Consider the following 23,316-nt stretch of genomic DNA (forward strand, 5'->3'; position numbering starts at 1 on the left):
TCTCTCTCTCTCTCTCTCTCTCTGTGTGTGTGTATATATATATATATATATATATATATATATATATAATTTAAAATTTAGTGTTGCCCTGGTTGCCCTCTATGTAGAACATTTTTAAAAAAAACTACACAAAAAATTATCAGAATATTTCTTTTTTCATAAAAAAAAGTGATATATAATCATGTTATTTTTGTCCATATTTATCATTAAAATTATTATTATTATTATTATTGTTATTATTATTATTTATAATAAAAGATTGATAAGTTCAAAATTAAAATTTAATTCAGGTTTTAGATGATATTCCATATTTGATCCTAAAGTATGTTTTAATTATTTTTGGATGTTCTTTTTCTCAATACCCTATATAAGTAATAAGTTACTTATAAGGTTAATAATGTGACAACATATTAACACATAAATATTTTAATAATTAAATTTATTTTAAAATATTATTTTCTGAGAATGAACGATACCCCCTCCGTCTCTTAATATTTTTCCCGTTTATCATTTTCACGTTTGTCAACACACACTTTTAATCATTAATATTTTTAGTTTCGTATTAGTATTAAATATAAAAATTTCTTCATATTAAAGTATTTATAAATGCGAATCTTATAAGAACACTCATGACTATATTTAATTTTTTAAATTATGCGTAAATTAATAATTTATTTTATGTTGTGTTTTGAACAGTTCCAACATGTCAAGCGGGGAAAGTAAAAAGAATCGGAGGGGTATATGGTATATCATATCGAAAAGTTAGACCGCATATAGGCCAAGAAACCATGTTGGGCCAATTTATCCAACTACACAAACTCAAACGAGTAGCCCAGTGTGTCTTCGTACACCTTCTCCTATTTGTGTGCGTTAAATTCATCATCTTCTTCTCTTTGGAGAGAGAAAGTGACATTTGTAGAGAGAGAATTTATAGACACAGAGAGGCTATACATATAGATTGATAGAGAATGAGTGGACCAGTGAAGAAAGTGACGGATATAGCGTTCAAGGCCTCGAAGAGCATCGATTGGGATGGCATGGCGAAGATGCTCGTCTCCGATGAAGCTCGTAAGGAGTTTTTCAGTCTCCGTCGTGCTTTTGATGAAGTCAACACCACTCTTCAAACAAAGTTTAGTCAGGTATTGAATTTAATTAATTAATTTTATGCTTGTTAATATATTTCTAGGGTTTGATGTTTGTAGATCCGTGATTTTAGTTTTTTTTAATGTGGTAATTGATTGATGATTGGTGAATTGAAGTTGATTGGCTGATTATGCTAGGTTTTGAGAGTGAGTGTGAATCAGTGAATGTAAAATGAGTTGTGATGTTTTTGATTTGGAAATATTGGTTGTGTGTATGTTGTGGTATTGAAATTGGAGTACATGTTTTGGAAATGTGCTGAAGTTTAACGGGAATTAGTTGGGAATGCTGTTTGTTGATATATTTTAGAAGTAATGGAAGAGGCTATTATTGGGGAAGTCCATGTCAGTTTTTCGGAAATGGATTAGAATTGTTAGAGGTACGTGTTTTAACTATTTGCAATTTCCGCTGACAAGAACAAACAAAAATCAAGGAGTGTTAAGACACTGTTTATTGTGCTCTGTGGATGTTAATTTGCTGTTGGCAAGTTGTGAGATAAATGATAAATTGTTATATGGGATGGGAGCATTCTCATTGTAGGGTGAAATGAAAAACATGTATTTTGTATTTTTTAGATGATTAATCATATATCAATCAGAGACCTAGAGAGGGGGTAACTAGATTGACTAGTAACTAGATTGATTTTTGTTCTTTCAATTCTTGATTTGCATTATGTACAAGGAAATATGAAATATAAACTTTGCATTGGAAATTTTTGTAGTATATCCTATATAATTTCTGTTGTTTAAGTGTGATATATCTTAGAAGTAGCATTAAGCTTGCTATCAGCTGCCCAAGGTTTCAGTTTAGTGTCGTGCATACTCTGGGTAATATACTAGTCTATCATACATGAAAACGAGACCCTGATAAGTAACTATTGTATGAGTTCTTCGGCTGATGGGTACTGATGTGTTCTTTGGCTGGTACATTGTTCAGGAACCAGAACCTGTGGACTGGGAATACTACAGGAAGGGAATTGGCTCCCGCTTGGTTGACATGTACAAGGAAGCATATGACAGTATGGTCTCCTGCTTCGCTAACTAGTTATATTGTTTTTTAGTTTCTTTGTTACTAAATCCAAAAAAATAAATCAGGGATCCCAGGAACTATCATCTATGTATATGAGCTCCCTAATTTTGATTTAAAAATTTAAATATCCATTGTTCTAAATATTTTTCATGGGCCTCTAGTGTTGTGTTATGTGTGTCTGTGCATCCTAGATAAGAGTGCTATTCTTCCTAATACATATCCAGTGCTTGGTCTAGTATGTTCATGCATTTAATGAAGATTTTATTATATAAAATACGGCATTCTACTGGATTGATATGCATTAGATGAAAGATTACACAAAACTTTAACTAGTAATTTACATATATTTACTAGTATAGTCAAATGACATATGTTTAAAATATTTCTTCTAAAAAGATAAGAGTTTAGGATTACTTGTGGGTGAGGGGTTGAGGAAAGTAATTGACATGTTGATGTAAAGAATTTGCTGTTGTAGACTGTTTTTTGAGAAGACTAGCAGCATTGTAAAAGGTCCCTTTCCCCATCCCTTTAAGGGGTTGTTTGGTCGAGGGGTATTTGGAATCAGGTATGGGTTTCGTCCATTCCAAACCCATACCTGGTGTTTGGTTGAAAGAAAACAAATTTTCAAACCCATTCCTCAAACCCACAAGGTATGGTTTTTGATACCCAGGGGTGAGGTGAGTATGAAATGAGGGTATGGGTATCAGTTTCATATTTCATTTTTTTGTCTCTATTTAGGCAATTAAATATTAATATTTAATATAAAATAATTAATAATGCAAAAATATATAATGATAATAATTTTATTAAATAAATAACTAATAACTAATATAATTGTTTTTAAAAAGTTAAATATATTGATTCGAGCAATCAACCAAACACATGATGATATCATGATACCTTAAACCCATACCACCTTAACCCGATTCCTCATTCCAATCTCACATCGTTCTGCGAACCAAATGACCCCTTAAGGATTTTAAATCAAGTTATGACCTTTTTTATGGGAAAAGGGGATAGGTGATTGACCTCTACCACCGGCTGTTAGAAGATGCAAGAAGCTACTATTCGACAGAAGTGGGGCAAGGAGACGGACTTATATCCTTTGTTTACAGAAAGAAAACACTCATGCTAGGCACTGTATTTTGGATATATTATTGTGTGGTCTACTGTTACGTAATTGTGTTATGTCTGATTCATTTTTTATTTTTATCTCATCTAAGTGTCGATATGGCAAGTGATAACTGGTTACATTTTTTATATGTGCTGTATTATTTTTTATTATTTTGCCAATTCATTTTCGCATCTTTTATAGTCTTGATAAAATTCAATGTTGATAGAGTAGAGAGCAAAGGACATCCTTGTCAGTTGGCCTCTTTAATTTATTGTGGTAGTTTTATAATTCCAGCAAAGATATTTGATTGACTATTCTTGTCTAATAAATGATCGATTATCTGGTGCAACTTGATGAAGTTATTTCATAACTACGACATTCATAAAGATAGTTGTGACCTTTATTGATTTTGAATACCCCAGATACTCTAGTTGTCATTCATAACTTGGAGATAGAATCAGAGGCAGGTTAAATTCATTGCTTCCTTCAAAAATTTGGCATTTATATGTATTGATATAAATGATTGGACGATGTGCATTGAGATTGTTGATATATGGTGGTTTTATATTTCTATAGTATTGCTGTAATATTTATTTTTTCTCTGCCTCCTTTCCCCGAGAATAAGAAAACTCAAATATGTTGTTTTAGTTCGAACCATTGAAATGAAACTGATTGTTTTTGCTCTTCAGGCGTTGAAATTCCAAAGTATGTGGACGAGGTGACTCCAGAATACAGACCCAAGTTTGATAAACTGGCAAGTCCTATTTCTTTAGACTGTCTGAAGTTATTTTACTCCTCCCTCAGCATTATTGACAAGTGCCAAAAGATCTTTTAAACCTTTCTGGCCTAGAGCAAAATTTCTTTGTTCGTTTCAAAATGGAAATTATAAACAAGACTCTTGTGCAGGTTGTAAGACAATATTAGAAACTGACATAAAGTTCATGATGTCATTTCATCAAGTTTTTATTGAATAATGTGCATCATTGTGGTCTTTAAAATATGGGAGAAAATTCTAACCGAAAGTTGTGTTGGACATAACAGTTGGTAGAATTGAAAGAAGCAGAACAACAATCTTTGAAGGAGTCGGAAAGACTTGAAAAAGAAATTGCGGATGTGCAGGAACTTAAGGTAATAGTAGCAATTGGTTTTAATTTTGGATTTCTTCTCCTTATTTAGCAGATTTGCCCACTTAGCTTCCAATTATGCTGGACGATCTATTTCAACTCTTCTCGCAATTTTTCCTGTGCAAGTGAACTACAGAATACCTTAAATTTGGAAAATTTCGATTTGTTTTTATTCACATAAGCTTGTCTTTTTCTTTTTTTTTTTTTGCAGAAGAAGCTTAGTACCATGACTGCAGATGAATACTTCGCAAAGCATCCGGAGCTTAAAAAGAAGTTTGATGATGAAATTCGAAATGATTACTGGGGTTATTGAGTGGTCTAACTCTGAGTATTACCACCTTTGTTAGCACCTCCCTCTTTAAGTTTTCAGAAATAAAGGAAAAAATAGATGCCAATGATCTTGTTTATGGTATTTTTTTTTGTAAACTATATTGTATCTTTGTCTTGCAATATTTTTGAACTCGCCCTCTCACTCAAGAGAAGTGTATGGAGAAATGAGATTGATTTTCATCATCAATCGAGGATTTACATATGTTTTAAAAACATGGTCTTTTTTGTTTGACCAAAATTTGTCAATATATATGTACCAAATATTAAAGTGTTAATTAAATAAACAGAAAGCTTAAAAATAACATATACCAGAGACTATTCGATGATGTTACCTTAATTGTTGGCTAGAATATAGATAAAATTCATGAACATGTAAGGTAATATATTGTACCTAGTGAAACTGATTATAATGATCGACAAAATTTTATAAATATTATGTTATTATTGTTTCATGTTATTAATAATAAAAAATAATTGAAATCTGTTTATATCCTTGACTCCTTGTATATAACCGGTCTAACGGATATTTGATCGCATTATACTATTAATATCAAAAATTTATCATCCGTTGAATCATATACCCACGGATCATATATCGTACAAATACGTATCATTAGATTAAAAAAAAAATAGTTCCATCTGTTTATATTCTTAAACTTGAATGTTTTTGTGTTTTTACTTTTCACTTGCGCATAGTGTTTTTTTTTTTTTTTTTGAAACTAAAGCACTTACATTACTTAAACCAATTCAAAGTCCAGTACATCACTGATGAAGTCAGGGGCATTCCCCTGCCATTCATGAAAACTTGACATAGAAATAAAGACTCTAGCCAGTGTATGAGCCACTACATTCGCAGATTTATAAGTAAACTGCACCCGAAAGTCATCAAGGCGCTTAAATTCTTCGACACACCCCGCTATAATGGAACAAAAGTTTGACCTGCCATACCTACCATTACACGCATCCACCACGATTTTTGAGCACTTGCCCATAGTTAAGATTAAATCTCGCCTAAAAGTGTATTCTACTAGGTTGCGCCTTCTCCATTCGAGTCTCCCCATAAGGTTCGTCGTTGTCCATTCGTTTGTTGTTTCTAAATGCGGCACAAGCAACAACATAAGCAATGACAAGGATGATCAAGACCACGATGTTGATCACGGAAACCTTCCTCCAGCTCTTCTTCACGCTTGTAAGCACACCTGCTTTGTAAGAGTCGCATGAGTAGCAGAGCTGAGATTGATCATTGCTCCACTTTGAACAATCGAGACTGTTTCCTACCAGCCCACCTCCAGGAGTCCAGATTGTCTCATTTCCGTACACGTAACCACACTCTGTCGGGGGCTTGCAGCATCCAGACTATGGGGCCGTTTGGGTTAGCTTAAAAGAAGTGACTTCTTGCTTATATTAAAGAAGTGGAGTAGAAGTGAGAAGTAAATAAGTTAATAAAGTGTTTGGGAAAGAAGCAGAAGCTGTGAGAGAAGCTAGCATTCTCAGCTTTTTAAAAGTGCTTCTACTTCTTTACACAAACGGGTCAAGAAAAGCAGAAGCCAGAAGCAGCTTCTGCTTCCGCTTCCCAAACAGGCCCTATATGGAGAAGAAAAAAAATTAAACTCTCTTTTTTTTTTTTGTCATAAGACGGTTGTATTATACCAAGATTGAAAATTACAAAATCCGGATGAACAGTGTTTCCTTCATTCAAGAAGGTATATCATCTAACCGAAAGTATGTAAATACTCCGGATGTTTAGATAACATAGCCTTTCAAGCTAAAAGAGATCACCCACAAAAAAAAGCCTCATTAAAACCCGTCAAGAGTAAAATCCTGTGAGAAAAATACTCAAGGGGAAAAAAGAGTGCCCTACAAAAATTACATCGATTACAAAACAGAATAAAAACTGATGTGTTCCTTATCCCTTTCTATCAATATTTGTAGCTCAATTGTCTGGGATACCAAAGTTCGCGTCTTGTCGGAAGCAGCCTTAATAAGTAAATTCTTTAAATCTCTTTCAAACATCCTGAAAATAAGACAAAACTGAATGAAAGGTAAATGAGCGAATTTGAAAAAATTAAAATAAAGACATAAATGAGCCAACATTATGGCACTTAAATGCCTCTATGGGCCAAAAATGCCACAATCATGATCGCCATAAATGGTACAAAAATCATTAATGAAGAATAATTAATATCCTTAATTAAGGTACAATTATCGCCCAATTAGCATCCAATGACGTGTACACTTATATCTTTTTCAATTGGCTATCTTCAAAATTCGTAAACTACAATATTTTTATGTTGAACCTGCAAAATAATTGTAGACGTTAAATGACCGTAAAAAATAAAAATAATATAGAAATTTAAAACAAAACACATAATAAATGACAATTAATTAAAATATACATCAAGTGAAAATATTCTCACAATCCTAATACTCCCTCCGTCCCACCCAATTCTTTACATTGGGTTTGGGCACGGAGGTTAAGAAATATGTATAAAGTAATAGAAAAGAGAAAGAAAAGTGGGTGAAGTGGCGGGACCCACTGATTTTTAATATATAAAAGAGAGATAGTGGAGTAAAAGTAGTGTGAAAAGGAAGAAAAAGTGGGAAAGTGGTGGGACCCATTAACTATTTTTGGAAAGTTTTGTAATGTAAAGAAATGGGGGGGACGGCCAAATAAGGAAACTGTAAAGAATCTGGTGGGACGGAGGGAGTAACTCATTAATGAGACAATAAAGCCCTCAATTAGGGTACAATTAACAAAAGTCAAACTCTCAATTAAGAGAGAAAAAACGCCTCGATTAAGGCATAATTAACTCTCAATTAAGAAACAATTTAGGACCCCAATTAAGGCACATTTAACAGTTTCCTTTTTGAAACCGACTCACGGAACCCGGAACAACCTCGTTCACCGTCATCCGCTTTTGCCACCACCGTTGCCTCTCTCGTAGACTACAAACCAAGGATACCATCAACACGGAGCGACTGAATGATCACCATAAACCTAAAAAATATACTTCTGGATATTGTATATACATATGAGATGGTAATAAAAACAAAATCACGTCGACTGAAATGATTACGAACATTACAAAAGCAGAGATATATATAAACACAAACAAACAAGTTACTATCTAATCACTTCCCTTTGAATATAAGATGAATCATCTTTTTAAAAGAACAGAATTCACATTGCAGTCTCAACGTTCCTTGTTGCGAGTAGCCAAACTCATGAGCGGACAATTCTAGTTTAATCCTTTTGATTAATGAATACCGAAGAGATTAAACCAGATAGACACACATGATATAAAACCATCATATCGAAGAAGAGAATTGAATCAACGGGAGAAGATGGTGAGCAGAGAAAATAAGAAGCAAGGTTAAACTCTTTAACCAAGAATGTTGATGCAATTGTTACGTTCATGATGACACCATAAATTTGATACAGTTATGTAGAATTTGGTAGTTGAAGAGATGCCGTTATCTACTAATTAAATCAAATGAGATCATTAAGAGCTTCTAGCATGTAATATAAAATTCAAACAAATTGGGAATAGAATATACACCTATGCACATAGCATCCCTGACACACTCATGCAATCAATATATAGGGATAGATATATAAGCGAATATGCACGACTTAATGAAGCTTTATATACAGCAAAATGAGGTGGTCAATATGATAAGAACATCGAGATGTAGCAAGTTACCCAATCAAGCACACTTTTGGCCATAAAATTCAGTAAAACTACCATGCAGGTTAATTACACTCGGGATGACTACCTAAACACTGGAGAAAAAAGTTAATTTTTTGATAAAACACTAAAACATTTTGGTAGAACAACTTCTATTCAACAGGCCCAGAGATAGTGGCAATTTAGCATGTTGGGAATAGTCTTACCAAGTGAAGTAAGAAAATATGGCTTTCAAGTTACAAAACACATACGAATTTACTTTCAGTGTCATAGTTTAAAGAGCGTATCTCAACTATTAGATTTGCAATTGAAACCTTGACAATGGCTATGGACTTGTGATGAATTTAATCAGTGGTAGATGAGGAAGCAGCAAGCATACAAGTCAAAAATGTGGTACAAGAAAACTAAGAAGGGTAAGCACAAGGAAGGTAAAACTAAACCTACAAGTTTTAAAAGGAAGACAGCATAGCATAGATGAAATCCAGAAAGAAATGGAAAATATACACAGTAGTTTGCATTTGGATTGGTTTCAAAAGAAAATTTGAAGTGGGTATCTTCCATACCATGCTTAGTAATATTACCGATTATTAAAGAACTCATCATCTCTTAGAACACAATTTTCTCTAAATGCAAACCAGAGAATGAAGGCAGGATATTCTAGTGAAACAAAAGGAGAACCAAATGGATCACGCATAAAGGCAAGCCGAAGCCAGCAAAAAGACTCCTTTATATTTATTATTAGCATAGGTGGATCTATTTTTTTCATTTTGCTTTTTAGATGAAAATGCATCTTATATACAGTTCTATTTGCAGAGGGGAATATGATAAACCAAGGAGACGGTGTCAACAAATAATAGAGTTCAATAACAATTTGAAAGTCAATGAAGCCAGTGTAGCCAATAAGAGTGGAAAAGATGAGAACAATAATAATAATGTCACGGGTTCTGCTGACACTGAAGAAGACAGTGGCAGGGAGTCTCCTAGAAAGGAGGTGAATCCTTCTGCTGAATACTCAGATGACCCCCTCAAGCGCCTTGCTGAAAAATGATGTGTCCTCGAGAACAGCCACAGATGTTAATACTTCTACTACAGACTTAAACTCTGACTCCTCTGTTGAAGAGAGTAGAACTTTTACCTCAACAGAGAACAAGGAGGAAGGTTCTGAAGTGACATCGAACGAGAATATTTCTACTACAGAAGCCCAAATAAAATTAACTAAAAAAGAAGATTTCATCACTTGGCAGCAGATCATTCGTGTAGATGCAAATTGTGCTAACAGAGAATGGATAGCATATTCTCCAGCACTAGCCGCAGTATCAGATGAAAGGGCACGGGTTTTTGCCGAGGCTGTGGGGCTAAAGGACTACTCTAACCTTGAGCCATGCATGATCTTTCATGCTGCTCGACTTGTTGCTCTTCTTGAAGCTTATTGCCTATATGACCCTGAAGTTGGATATTGTCGGGGAATGAGTGATCTACTTTCTGTAATAATAATTTGTAATAACTTCCTGCAAAATTGAAAAGGAGTTTTTTTTCAGAAGCATGTGAGGACCTGCTTTTTCAAAAAACAGCTTTTCATCTGTTCGGAAAAACTGATTTTCAGCTACTTTTCAACAAAAAACTGCTGCTGTTTGCAACATCAATACCAAACAATACCTTTTCCCGGGCGCTATTTTTGACCAAAAATTATAAGTCGCTCTTTCATTATTTTAAAAAACTAAAAATTACATATTAAAGATTAAAAGTTATTTTCGATGACATATTTTTTTTTGTCAATTGATAAAATATTTATCCTTCTTCATTCATGTTTATTGCTTGATGTTGATTAGTGGATGGATGATATGGTTGTCCCATCATTGATGGTTGATTTTACAGAGCGGATTCTACCAGGAGCCATGGTGCATAAGCTCCTTAACCATGGCCATTTAACATACTTCTACTTCTGCGATGAATGCCACTGACAGATATTCAATACTGTGTTTGGAGACCCTCAAGGGCCAGTTGTCATGTACTTAAATGACAAATCAGTAGTGCTCAAGGATAGTGATGATGTCGAAGAGGTGACAATTGATTCACCGGAAAATAAGATAGCTTCATTAGAGTAGTAAAAATATGAATACACAACAGGTTTGCTCCACTGGAGCAGAAACGCAATCCTGGTTAACATTATTGGATACTTATGAATCAAACTAAAAGTGAATTCCTGATGAGTTAAATTCTTAGGCCACTTTGGTCATTTAGTTTCTTTCCGTCCACAATGATGTCTGTGCTAGCAAACATCCATTCGATCTCAGCTTCCACAATTAAGACGTCGTCTACTAAGAAGCCCTTGGACTCGTCTTGCAAATCTTTCATATCAATTATTAACGCCCAAGGTACCACAGGTGGCTCTGGATTGAACCACCAACCTTCTGTCAACATGAAGATAAGGACTTGTAAAAAAAATGTAAACATTTTAGTGGTACGGAAGCAAATTAGTTAAACTTACTGTAGGACCATTGATCCTGGTCTGCGTGTAGTTGGTTCTTCACTCCCAGCCTACACATTGCAAACAATCTTTGATTATTTTCCCCACGTAGCCATCTCATTAGTCCTGCCAAGGCTCTGTAACTAGTATCATCCAATTTCAGCTTCATGCATAGCAAGCCATGAATATAATTTGTATGAATCTCAATCCTCCTAACACAAATGGAAATTATCAAGTCAGATTTTCAGATAATTAATAACATGAACTCGAACAATTATAATGTCTAGATATAAAATAATACCTACCAACTCCTCCCTGCAACTGTAAATCCATGAGGGTCACAGAGATGAGCGTTCCTCTTAGAAAAGTTAGAAATCTTCCAAGAGCAAGAAAAGTTATCTTTTTCTATTACTGATAAACACTCTGCTGTTCTGGTATTCTTTATTACTTGAACCTCCACACCAAATACGCACGAGTCGTTCACTAGATACCCGTTGGATGCGCATTTGAGTCTAGTCAGAGAAATCACGTTTGAGAAGCCTTGGCAGGTTTCGCGCTTGTTGAATCGCTTGTACCGGTTGTCAGCATCTGGAACAAACCACAAACAGGAGATATGAAGTCATCCACAGATTTCGACTACTCTATACTCAACTTTCATATAATTTGTACGTACCTTCAACTGTGAGATAATTATCTCGAATTTGGTCGTATACAAAAAACTTGAAATTGGCAATTACATCCGAATCAGTTGCCAGAATATTGTTGGACTCATCCAGCACCAAGTATACGGAAATAATCTTCTTTTCGTGGACTCTGTTTGCACGGAGTACAAGTAATCTGAACCTCCTGTGACATACAGGAAATATATCAAGATGATAAAAATATCGAAAATCATATTATTCTAAATATAATAAACACTATATACCAATTGAATCCACCAGCTTCAAAAGAACAAGATTCATAGTACTTGTTCTTCTTCTGATTATTGATCATCTCTGCTAATCCAGAAAAACTTTCAATTTTGAGCAGGAAATCTGCTGGAGGTAATTCTCTAGCCCCATAGATCAACTCTGCAACCACAAAATTGTAATCAAAACGGAAAGTCCTATATTATAACTTGATGCCAAAGCTTAATTTGTTCGTTATTAACAAGATGGTGCGCATACCTTGTTTTTTCTTGAGCAATTTTAAACGATGAAATACCATTATCGATTTTGATGTTTTGTTTGATCACAATATATCTTTGGATAGATTACAATGTATAATTATTATTTTCACAATTGAGCACTCCTAACTTGATTTAAATTTGTTTATATAATTATTTATAGCCACACTCCGAAACACATTCGCATTAGGAGTAGTACTACGCTTTCTGTGTTTCATACTTCTACATGGACTCGTAATTCCATGACCACTCATTATCTCTGTGATTCAAATTAGATGCAAAACATAATATTCTATTGTAAATTAATTTAAATAGCTGGTAAATCGTGAGAAACTGAGAATACCAACAATTAGTTGACAATGGATGAAGATGAAAATTTTTGTGAGGCTGCAGCATTGGTGAAAAGAACAACCAGAGATGTTCCCCCGGCAGACTTTACGCTTAGGATTGATGATTTTCCTCTTTTATTAACTGAGATGGAGGATAGACGCAGGGACCATCATCTGTCAAAGTGTTTCAAAGCTGGTGGATACGGATGGTAAGTCGTATTTTATGGTTTAATGTAAATTTCAAAATCATGTTTGATTTTGTTCATTGTTTCAGGAGATTGTCGATATACCCGTTGGGCGATAAGAAAACAAGAAGAGACGCAGAGTACATGTCTTTGTACTTGGTGTTGGATGAACAAATCAGTGCACCTGTGGATGTTGTGATCAAGTTCTTTGCGTATGACCACATACGAGAAAGATACTTGATGGTTGAAGGTACGAATTTAATTACGTTACACATGAATACATGATCATAGGGGGTATGATTCATGATATCTGAACACTACAATCACATATAAATTTTCTTGTAGATGCTAATGTGCAAGTGCATAGATTCGACAAAGCCAAGGATGCACAAGGGATTTCAGAGTTCATCTCGGTGGCTGCGTTTTCTGATGCTTCCAATGGTTACTTATTAGATGAGATTTGCTGTGTGTTTGGAGTTGAGCTCTATTTTATTAAGAACCGCATGAGCAAGACAGTCGTAAGTCTGTCAAATATTAATCTACCAAAGGACAAAGTTTACCAGACTTGGAGAGTTGATAACTTTTCCAAGAGGCAGGACAAAGTCTATTACTCCCAGGCCTTCGAAGCTGGAGAAAGAAAATGGTAATGAATATGTGATGTTTTATACTACTTGTGCTAAATCACAAAACATGCTACATGACAATTTGCAGAACAAGTTATTAGATTCACTGATGCTATTTCAATGTAATATCATTAGGAAGCTGATAATTTATCCGAGATGGGAGAATAAGTGGTTGGCTTTGGGCTTAGCACTGGAGCAGACAGATAGCTTAAGTATCAGCAGGAGAGGCTTCCTAAATTTCAGAGGTCCTAAGAGGAATGGCGATCACAAATTGTACGCAAAATACACCCTCGTTGTCAAGGACCAGTTAAATCACCGGGACATATCTAAAGAAGGTAACATCAAATTTATAGTCACAGTATGTACAGAGATTCAACTGACAATGCATAATATATTTTAACATTTTTTTTGACAGGAAGCGACTATTTCAGTGAAGCAAGTCCATGGAGGATAAGAAGAAACTTTGTGCAATTAAGTAAATTACATGACCAGTCTAAAGGCTTCTTGGCAAATGACACCTTAATTGTTCAACTACGAGTGAATGCTGTGTTTTATGAACACAACTGGCAGGAGGTGTAGACTGTAACTATTTTATGAACAGATGTTATTTGTTGTTTTTTACTTTTTTATATATATGATACTTCTTTGAATAACCCATGTCTCTTCGACTCTTCCCCACTTCGCCTCAGAAATGAAAATGCCATTGATCCCCACCCCTGCCCTTCCCCGCAGAATTGAAAAATGCCATTGTCACTGGGCTTTGTAATTTGCGCAAATAGTTTTGAGTATTTGACGGTCGGGGGGGTAAGTCCAAAAGCAACTGTTAATATAACTTGGCCACAATCTCACAAATATTTGAATCGAAATAGATACAGAGTACTTGATCAGTCCTGGGGGCTTCTTATTAGATGACCACTTTTGATAGTCGAAGTATATATTTAATGGATGAATTTGCTAGCCAGGACATCTCATTGTGGATAGTGGTGATTAAGCCTCTCAGCTTCATCTCTAATGGGAGTGCTAATTTTTGAGTGTCAATATTGTCAAATCATCAAAAGTACAAATATTTTTTCTCTCTATCAAAGTTGCTAATATATTCGGACAAATATAGTTATAGATAGATAGATATTAGAGTGCATGGTTTTCATTTTGGGAGGGTGTCAAAAGTTCGCAACTCTGTTACTTTGATAGAGAGCCAATGTGAGTATCATGTCACATCACATTTTGACATCCGATGGAGTTGCTCCAGGGAGCATGATTTGGACATCCAAGTGACAAGAATTCAAGTAACAATTTCAATTATATTAAATTTTGGCTAATCGACCATAGGAAGTTGAAGAAAACAGGCAAAGAAGCCAGTATGCACGGTGACACTAACAAACTATTTGCAGAGAAGAACTGGAGAATATGATATTTGAATACCAGTATAAAATCATCCACCCAATATTATTGGTACATATAGTAATTACGATTTTTGCTACAATGGCAACAAATGAAATTTGTCATATAGTTTCTTCAGTCCCATGAACTTTCTTCATATCCTGCACAGTGATACTTGACAGAAATAATCACAACCTGTCAAAAGAATGTTGCTATATTAATTCACTGAAATTATCGCAGCATTACATAATGTATTTAACTGGTCTAATATTGAGGAAACCATCCCTGCTGCTGCTATTTGAGTCGTCCAGTACCACGCCTAAAGCCAGCCACTTTTTTCCCATCTAGCTAGGATAAATGAGCAGCTTCCCGATAGTTTATTATGATTAAGCAACAATAAATTAATGCCAAAGTCTTACTAATCAGTGGCAACTACTCTAGTACTAAAAGAGAGATATAAGTGAGATAATCGTGCATGGTGCTCTGCAAATTGATTAATGATCAATTACGTCGCATTACACTTGTTTTAATCTCTATAACTAAAAAAAATAGTTTCGGCTTTCAGCAAAAGTCTGCTGGAGAGGAGTCTCTTGTTCTTTTCGGCTTCACAACAGCTGCACGACGATCTTCATCTTAGTCCATAATAATATTATATTATGATCTTCATGAACTCATAACATATTGCACGGCCGCCTGAGGCTATATGCACTACATTCAGAAGCAACCAGTACTATTCCTCAAATAAAATCAAACTCCAAATAGAAATCAACCAGCGTAATTAGAGTCCAATTCTAATTTTTATTGTTACTTTAATCTTATATATCGTCTTTACATAGGAATAGGAACAGGAATAGGATTAGGAATATCTCTATATATTATAGGAGGCTGATTTCTTATTCCCTTCTTTCTCCATATGCATACAAATACAACCTCTAAGGCCATAAATACAGACAGAGTTTGGGTCGATAATAAACAAGGCAAAGTACTGTGACCAGACTCCAGAGCATTGGAGAAGCACGTATTTATGGCGTTGTCAAGTCAATTTGATGAGTGTTCTCCTTCCCAGGAATTCGGTATGTATGTACATTAGCCTGCCTATCGATTGTGTGTAACTTATTATTAGTCCTGAACCACTGATAAATACGTACCTATTGAATTAAATATAGTTTGCGGGAATGTTATTTTTAAATTTGTCGTCATCTTTTATCAAATTATTGTTCGGCATACTTACTTAGAGGTGTTTTGCATCAATAGTGACCAGATCAAATAGAGATGTGCCTCCCTCAGATTACTTGCTCAAGATTGAAAGCTTCTCTCTAGTGTCCAAGGCAATGGACAACTACTTATCCAATTATTTCGAAGCTGGTGGATACAAATGGTAATTACTTTACTTAATTTGTGTATTAGTAATCACATCACTTAGTAATGATGAGTATATAATTAGGAACTCATATTTCAGGAGGTTATCTATATATCCTAATGGTGACAAGAAAGCTGATCAAGGAAGATCAACGAGGAGCGATGACCGTTGCATATCAGTATACTTAATGTTTGCTGAGCCTGATATTTTGGAAAATGGTTTGGCAATTGATGTTAATTTCAAGTTCTTCGTGTACGACTATATCCAGAAGAATTTTCTAGTATTTGAATGTACGTTCGTAGTCTTTGTTTTACATTCTAGAGCGAGCAAACTAGCTAGTTGTCAGTCACTTGATACGATTTTATTATATCTTATGATTTAGATCATGATATTACAACTTCTCTGCAGATGCTTATGAGCAAACGAAGAAATTTCACAAGTTGAAGTGTGCTCATGGGATTCTGAATCTCATGTCAACGGCTGAATTTTGTGATGCTTCAGCTGGGCGGTACTTAGTGAATGACTCGTGCACATTCGGTGTAGAACTTTTTGTTAAAAAAAATATGGCTACCAAGGCTGTGTGTTTGTCAAATGTTCGTATGCCCAAGAATGACTTCTGTATGATGAGAGCTCATATCTGGAAGTTCGATAACTTCAGTAAGAGGAAGAACAAATTGTATTACTCCAATTCGTTCATGGCTGGTAAAAGGAAATGGTATATATCTACGATTCTTTTTTATATATACAATTATGCGCAGGCTAACAGACCCATAAATGCTAGTATATTTTTCAATATATTTCTTCCATATCATTCACCCAGGCCAATTGAACACATTAATGTTATTAGCTTATATATTCTGTGTGTTCAGGAGACTGCTAATTTGTCCCAGAGGGGATAACCAATGTTTAGCAGCTGGCGTGGAACTAGCAGACACATATGGCATGTTTGGTTTGAACAAATGGCTTAAAAAGGCAAATTATAATCCGAAAGTGTATGCAATGTTCGCACTCATCATTCATGATCAGACGGATGTCTCGGACCTGAGTACTAACTTCAGAAACGATTGTGAGTATCAATTTTAAAGACTCAAAACTTACTAAACAATATATATGGTATTTTTTTGTAACTGTTTTTGCTGATTGTATATGTTAATTGTGGCAGGTTGGGGCATTTTCAGTGAAGCAAGTACCTGCAAATTGAACAGAACTTTTATGGACCCGACAGTGTTGCATGACCCTTCAAAAGCCTTCATACTACACGACGTCTTGATCATTGAAGCAAAGATATATCATATATTCTTTGACAAAGATATTTAGTTCAAAAAATTTGTTTATCACGTATATTTTGTTAATTTGACTTATATTTTATTGCAGATTAATGATAATTAGTGATCCACATTTTGTTTAAAAGGTTAATAAGTTTTAAGGTGATCAAACTTCAAAGGTATTTATGGAAGAATAGAAGATATTCAATGTTGGCTGAGTTATTCTTTATACCTAAAAAATTATTATTGTCAAGGTTGAGAACCAAACACAAATACTCTTTCATTTCAACCAACTGCTACCAAGTTACAACTGTTGGTTCTGGATTGAACCACTTACAGACTGTCAAGTGTCAACATAAGACAAGAACATTATGTATGAGGGAGAGTTAACATATGTGAGTGACAGCCAAAATCATATGCTATCAAAGACTTTGTTTTAGAAAGAATAAAATCTAAGCTTCATGCACAGCCAGTTGTTAATGTGATTAGTCTTGATTTTCAATCCTACCAACATAAGAGGATATAATAGATGTCAGATTTATGGACAATGACACTAGCCAATTTGCTCGTTAGCATCTGCAGAAAAGTACTATTTAGCCTAGGTCTGCCCCTGTTTGCATGCATATTAAAATACCAGAAGCAACATTTCTTGAATGTGTGCACCTTCTTTGATTTATGTGACTTTTGCAGATTCAACAGTTTGCTTGAGACAGATCCGATGATTATGGGGCCATTTGAGTGAGCTTAAAATAAGTGTTTTTTGCTTAAAGTAAAGAAATGAAGTAGAAATTAGAAGCAACTTTTTATAAATATTTCTTGATTTTTTATACAAACGATACGAATAAGTGATTCTAACTTATAAACTCAGAAGCGAATCCGGGCTTTTTTAAGCCGGGCCAAATACCCCCATATGTCTAGTTGTTTCTTATTATAGTTTTTCATTTTACAAACTTTGTTCATGTATAAATACTTATCCATATATATGTCTTGTATTTATATTTGTAATACATTTTGGAGAAGGAAGAAATTTTTACTAGGTAGCAATCAGCTCTAAAAGATCACATAAATAAATTTTAGATTAATTTTTAGACAACTGGCTATTATATAATTCAAATTAATTTCATTTTATATCTTTCGAATTCATTCGCCCCAACAAAAACAACATTGATTTTGCTAACTCAAACGATGACTATAGTTACCGATGATTATATATGAACCTATATTTAATAAAATTCTTGAACTCCACGAACCCTCCGTCTCAAGTGTGTAATCACAGGGACGGGAATAGTCTTTAGTAAGCGAGTATCTCGCACTACCAGCAAATATTGGGCACCTGGCTTTCACTACATTGTAAGTTAGATCTATACAGGCAACAGGCCATTGTCTGCTCACGTGCTTGCCGGCACCATTTCATGATGCATGTGAAACAGAGCCTGTTTTACATGACCCGCCCGAGAATCCAGCATTAAGCATGTGTGCACTCATACCTTCAACTTACACAAAGGTCCAAGGTGGGGAATTGTACCTCAAAAACATGTAAATAGAACACAACTACATTTCGACTCTGCAAATGTACTTCTAAGACAACCTGAAATTAAATGTATAACATTGTCTACATAAAATAAATACAATCATATGAGTTCAACAATATTACATACCCTACCAGCAGGCAGGCATCCAAAATATACAGCCAACCTTCGACTCAAAAGCAGATTTGACCTTTTACATAGCATACCAAACATAATGTTCGTTCTTCTTAAACTTCAATGTTTTTGTGTTTTTACTTTTTTACTTGCCCATAGTTGAGATTAGATCTCGCCTAAAAGTGTATTCTACTAGGTTGCGCCTTCTCCATTCGGGTCTCCCCATAAGGTTCGTCGTTGTCCATTCGTTTGTTGTTTCTAAATGCGGCACAAGCAACAACATAAGCAATGACAAGGATGATCAAGACCACGATGTTGATCACGGAAACCTTCCTCCAGCTCTTCTTCACGCTTGCAAGCACACCTGCTTTGCAAGAGTCGCATGAGTAGCACAGCTGAGATTGATCATTGCTCCACTTTGAACAATCGAGACTGTTTCCTACCAGCCCACCTCCCGGAGTCCAAATTGTCTCATTTCCGTACACATAACCACACTCTGTCGGGGGCTTGCAGCATCCAGACTGCATGGAGAAGAAAAAAATTAAACTCTGTAACCAAGAATGTTGATGCAATTGTTACGTTCATGATGACACCATAAATTTGATACACTTATGTAGAATTTGGTAGTTGAAGACTTGCCGTTATCTACTAATTAAATCAAATGAGATCATTAAGAGCTTCTAGCATGTAAGATAAATTTCAAACAAATTGGGAATAGAATATACTCCTATGCACATAGCATCCCTGGAACACTCATGCAATCAATATATAGGGATAGAGATATAAGCAAATATGCATGAAATAATGAAGCTCTATAGACAGCAAAATGAGGTGGTCAATAAAATAAGAACATCAAAATGTAGCAAGGTACCCAATCAAGCACACTTTTGGCCGTGAAATTCAGTAAAACTACTATGCAGGTTAATTACACTCGGGATGACTACCTAAACACTGAAGAAAAAAGTCAATTCTTTGATAAAACACTAAAACATTTTGGTAGAATAACCCCTATTCAACAGGCCCAGAGATAGTGGCAATTTAGCATGTTGGGAATAGTCTTACTAAGTGAAGTAAGAAAATATGGCTTTCAAGTTACGAAACACATACGAATTTACTTTCAGTGTCATAGTTTAAAGAGCGTACATCAACTATTAGATTTGCAAATGAAACCTTGGCAATGGCTATGGACTTGTGATGAATTTAATCAGTGGTAGATGGGGAGGCAGCAAGCATACAAGTCAAAAATGTGGTACAAGAAAACTAAGAAGGGTAAACACTAGGAAGGTAAAACTAAACCTACAAGATTCAAAAGGAAGACAGCGTAGCATAGATGAAATCCAGAAAGAAATGGAAAATATACACAGTAGTTTGCATTTGGATTTGTTTCAAAAGAAAATTTGAAGTGGGCATCTTCCATACCATGCTTAGTAATATTACCGATTATTAAAGAACTCATCATCTCTTAGAACACAATTTTCTATAAATGCAAACCAGAGAATGAAGGCAGGATATTCTAGTGAAACAAAAGGAGAAACAAATGGATCACGCATAAAGGCAAGCCGAAGCCAGCAAAAAGACTCCTTTATATTGGTACCAACTACCACCTTAACAAAGGGTATCAAATATTCTTCTTTTTTTCGAAAAATTATACCCACTTCAAATTCTTCATAAAGTAGAAACTCTTTGATTGCACAACTGGAATTTAAAGTTATATATTACTATCAAAGGACCTACCAAGAAAGGTGTCCAAAAAAACATTATAGTATGCATCCATTTTCCTACCTTTCAAAGTTGAACCACATATTCAAATGAAAGGCTCATCCTTAAGTTCCCTAAAATCCACCTAAATTTCATTAGCCTATAGAATAACTAAAAGATCGAGCTCATCCACTTCTTCTAACTTATCTAACATAATATCAACCTAATTTAATAATTCTAGTTTCCAAACTAAAGTAGCAATTTCGGATTCATGTCGCCCTTGTATACATGTCAAAATCTCATTTCTTGATTCGTCGCTAATATCAAGTTGCATTTAAATCAAGCGTAAATCAAGCGTTTCTGAATCGTGTCAGACATTGTCGTACCTATCTAAACATGTTCCGCTACAATTTCAAATCCAAAGTACACAAACTACAAACTTTTCAATAACAAGAGTATTCCTAATTATAGAAAAAACACAATTAAAAACTTAAAAAAAACATTTAAAATTTAAAACTTAAGATTAATCAACCACACAACAGAAAAATAAATGAACAGAGTTGTGAGTACCTGTATAGGAGAGAGCTTTCTAAGATAAAACATATCAGCAGACTCAGGCACGCCACCCACAAACCTCCCCATCTTCCCACACACTTTAGAATCCCTAATACAACTACTAATCTTCCCCCAATAACTCTCACTCGCCACGCGCTCCTTCAACCACCCATCATAATCCTCCAGATAGTAATCCGGGTAGACCCGGTTGAGCACGGCCCGACCCGACCCTTTATCCGTGACGGCATAAGCAAATATAATAAAGCCAATAAGGGTGGCAATAATCAAGAACATGGTCCACAAGTAAAGGTACATGAGAAACGTGTTCCGGTAACACGCGCCGGCGAAGCCCGCGAGTGAGACGACCATGATGGCGACTCCGATGACTATCAAGGGCCACTGGAGGAACTTGAGGCAGTCGGTGTTGTTGGCGCGGCTGCTCAGCCATATGCCGCCGCCGAGGATTGGGACGGAGAGGAGGAAGGTGGTGAAGTTGAGGAGACCTATGAGGTGATTGCTTGCTCTCATGGTGCTATTCTCTCTCTACAATAGGGTAAGCTGGCTTTGGCCTTTGTGTGTGTATAGATAGAGTGTTTCGTGTAGTTGTATGTGTGAAGTGTTGAGGAGTTGAAGTGTTGCGGCGAAGTGAAATATATGACAGCAGGTCGTTCGAAATTGTTAATTTTGTACTTTGTTTAGTAAAGACTACTGCTGTGTCATAAACTTGTCTACAGTACAATTTATTTATGTGAAAGCGACGTTAATGAAGCTACAAGATCCACCGTGCTTTCTTTTTATACTATGCTTATCTATCAGATTAATAGATTAATTATCAAGTCGGTCACTGAACTGGGTTTAATGTATCAAATTGGTCATTGAACTCAAAACGGTATCAAAATGGTCACTGAAGTGGTATAAGTTGAAGTAGTAAAAATATTATTTATAAGGTTTTACACATTATTTTTGAATGTTACCAAAACCATGGTAAAAAGTTACTCCCTCCGTTTCAAAATACATGTCCACCTTAGAAAAAAAATTTTGTTTCAAAATACTTGTCCACTTCAATTTTCAATGTAAATTTATATTTCCAAAATCAACTCTCCTCCACATATTTCAAATTTATATTTCCAAGATCAACCCTATACCACATATTAGGTTCAATTAATGACTTATTACCCCTCTTTTTTCTCAAAATCCACTTTTCTTAAACTATGTGATTTTTTGAAAGTGGACATGTAATTTGAAACGGAGGGAGTATGATTTCTAATATTTATGATAATATATTTAGATTTTATCAAGTTTATTTATTATTTATTTTTAATTAAAACAAAGAAAATAACTATATAATAAAATATAAATAATAAATAAACTTGATAAAATATAAATATATTATTTTAAATACTAGAAATCATAACCTTTTAGTTGGTTGTGGTAACATTTAAAAATAATGTGTAAAACTTTATAAATAATTTTTTTACTGCTTGAACTTATATTTCAAGGTACCTGTTTGATATTTATAGCCACTTCAGTTTTGATACCGTTTTGAGTTCAGTGACCAACTTGATACATTAAGTCCACTTCAGTGACCAACTTGATAATTAACCCCTTATTTATCGTTAAGTGATACGCTCTCCGTCCTCTTTTATATGTCTATTTTCATTTTTGACCAGTGAAATTGACTATATTTTGACTGTAATTTACATGTATTATATGATTAAAAAGAATAATAAAAATTATATTTTCGAATGTATGCTTTGTCTATTTTAATATGCAACTTTCAGATTTTAAAAAAAAAAATAAATTATTTGTAATGTTTAATCAAAAATTGATCAGTTTGACTCCTTGAAAAGCAAAAGGAACATGTAAATGGAGATGGGGGAGTACACCCTGTCACAATCACAATTTATTTGTCTATTAAATTCAGGAAAAGAATTTAACAGTGAATTAAATTTTTATACGCAGTACTGCATATCACTGAAATTTTATACGCAGCCTTTGAAATTAAATTTTTATTCATAAAAAAAAATCTAAACAATGAGCTAAACATCATATTTTACAAAAAATAATAAAATACGTACTAAATAATAAATGATCGAATGTACAAGATTAAATGAGCCGGGGAGGAGTTGTTGGAAAAAAAATGAAGAGCAAAGGAGCAAACAAACATGACCCCCGAAAGTTTAAATTATTTGGTGCCGTAAATACTTGAAATAAATGAGT

The 23,316-nt window shown here is 34.7% G+C and overlaps 4 protein-coding genes across 5 annotated transcripts; 2 read left to right on the plus strand and 2 right to left on the minus strand.

The window, feature by feature from the left end:
- The first annotated feature begins 803 nt into the window (after positions 1–803).
- Positions 804–4,924, plus strand: LOC108220044 (ATP synthase subunit d, mitochondrial). Its single transcript, XM_017393684.2, has 5 exons — positions 804–1,139; positions 2,077–2,158; positions 3,973–4,037; positions 4,325–4,411; positions 4,619–4,924. The coding sequence occupies exons 1-5, from the start codon at positions 969–971 to the stop codon at positions 4,718–4,720; spliced, it is 507 nt and encodes a 168-aa protein (XP_017249173.1). The 5' UTR covers positions 804–968; the 3' UTR covers positions 4,721–4,924.
- Positions 4,925–5,719: 795 nt separating this feature from the next.
- LOC108224046 (tetraspanin-3) lies at positions 5,720–21,806 on the minus strand. 2 transcript variants are annotated; one of them, XM_017398586.2, is made up of 2 exons: positions 21,112–21,771; positions 5,720–6,093 (listed from the first exon to the last, which is right to left on the minus strand). In XM_017398586.2, the coding sequence occupies exons 1-2, from the start codon at positions 21,622–21,624 to the stop codon at positions 5,749–5,751; spliced, it is 858 nt and encodes a 285-aa protein (XP_017254075.1). In that variant the 5' UTR covers positions 21,625–21,771; the 3' UTR covers positions 5,720–5,748. The 2 variants fall into 2 exon arrangements, with proteins under 2 accessions (XP_017254075.1, XP_017254076.2); XM_017398587.2 differs by lacking the exon at positions 5,720–6,093 and adding an exon at positions 18,774–19,364 and having other exon boundaries at positions 21,112–21,806.
- LOC135152648 (uncharacterized) lies at positions 10,269–12,099 on the minus strand. Its single transcript, XM_064093169.1, has 6 exons — positions 12,060–12,099; positions 11,819–11,963; positions 11,567–11,739; positions 11,199–11,481; positions 10,915–11,105; positions 10,269–10,837 (listed from the first exon to the last, which is right to left on the minus strand). Exons 1-6 carry the CDS (start codon positions 12,097–12,099, stop codon positions 10,638–10,640), a joined length of 1,032 nt encoding a protein of 343 aa, XP_063949239.1. The 3' UTR covers positions 10,269–10,637.
- Positions 15,467–17,314, plus strand: LOC135152561 (uncharacterized). The gene is made up of 6 exons (XM_064092850.1): positions 15,467–15,648; positions 15,830–15,953; positions 16,035–16,225; positions 16,344–16,650; positions 16,805–17,001; positions 17,098–17,314. Exons 1-6 carry the CDS (start codon positions 15,600–15,602, stop codon positions 17,250–17,252), a joined length of 1,023 nt encoding a protein of 340 aa, XP_063948920.1. The 5' UTR covers positions 15,467–15,599; the 3' UTR covers positions 17,253–17,314.
- Positions 21,807–23,316: the final 1,510 nt, after the last annotated feature.

Source organism: Daucus carota, chromosome 5 (assembly GCF_001625215.2).
Source record: "Daucus carota subsp. sativus chromosome 5, DH1 v3.0, whole genome shotgun sequence".
Classification (NCBI taxonomy): Eukaryota; Viridiplantae; Streptophyta; class Magnoliopsida; order Apiales; family Apiaceae; genus Daucus; species Daucus carota.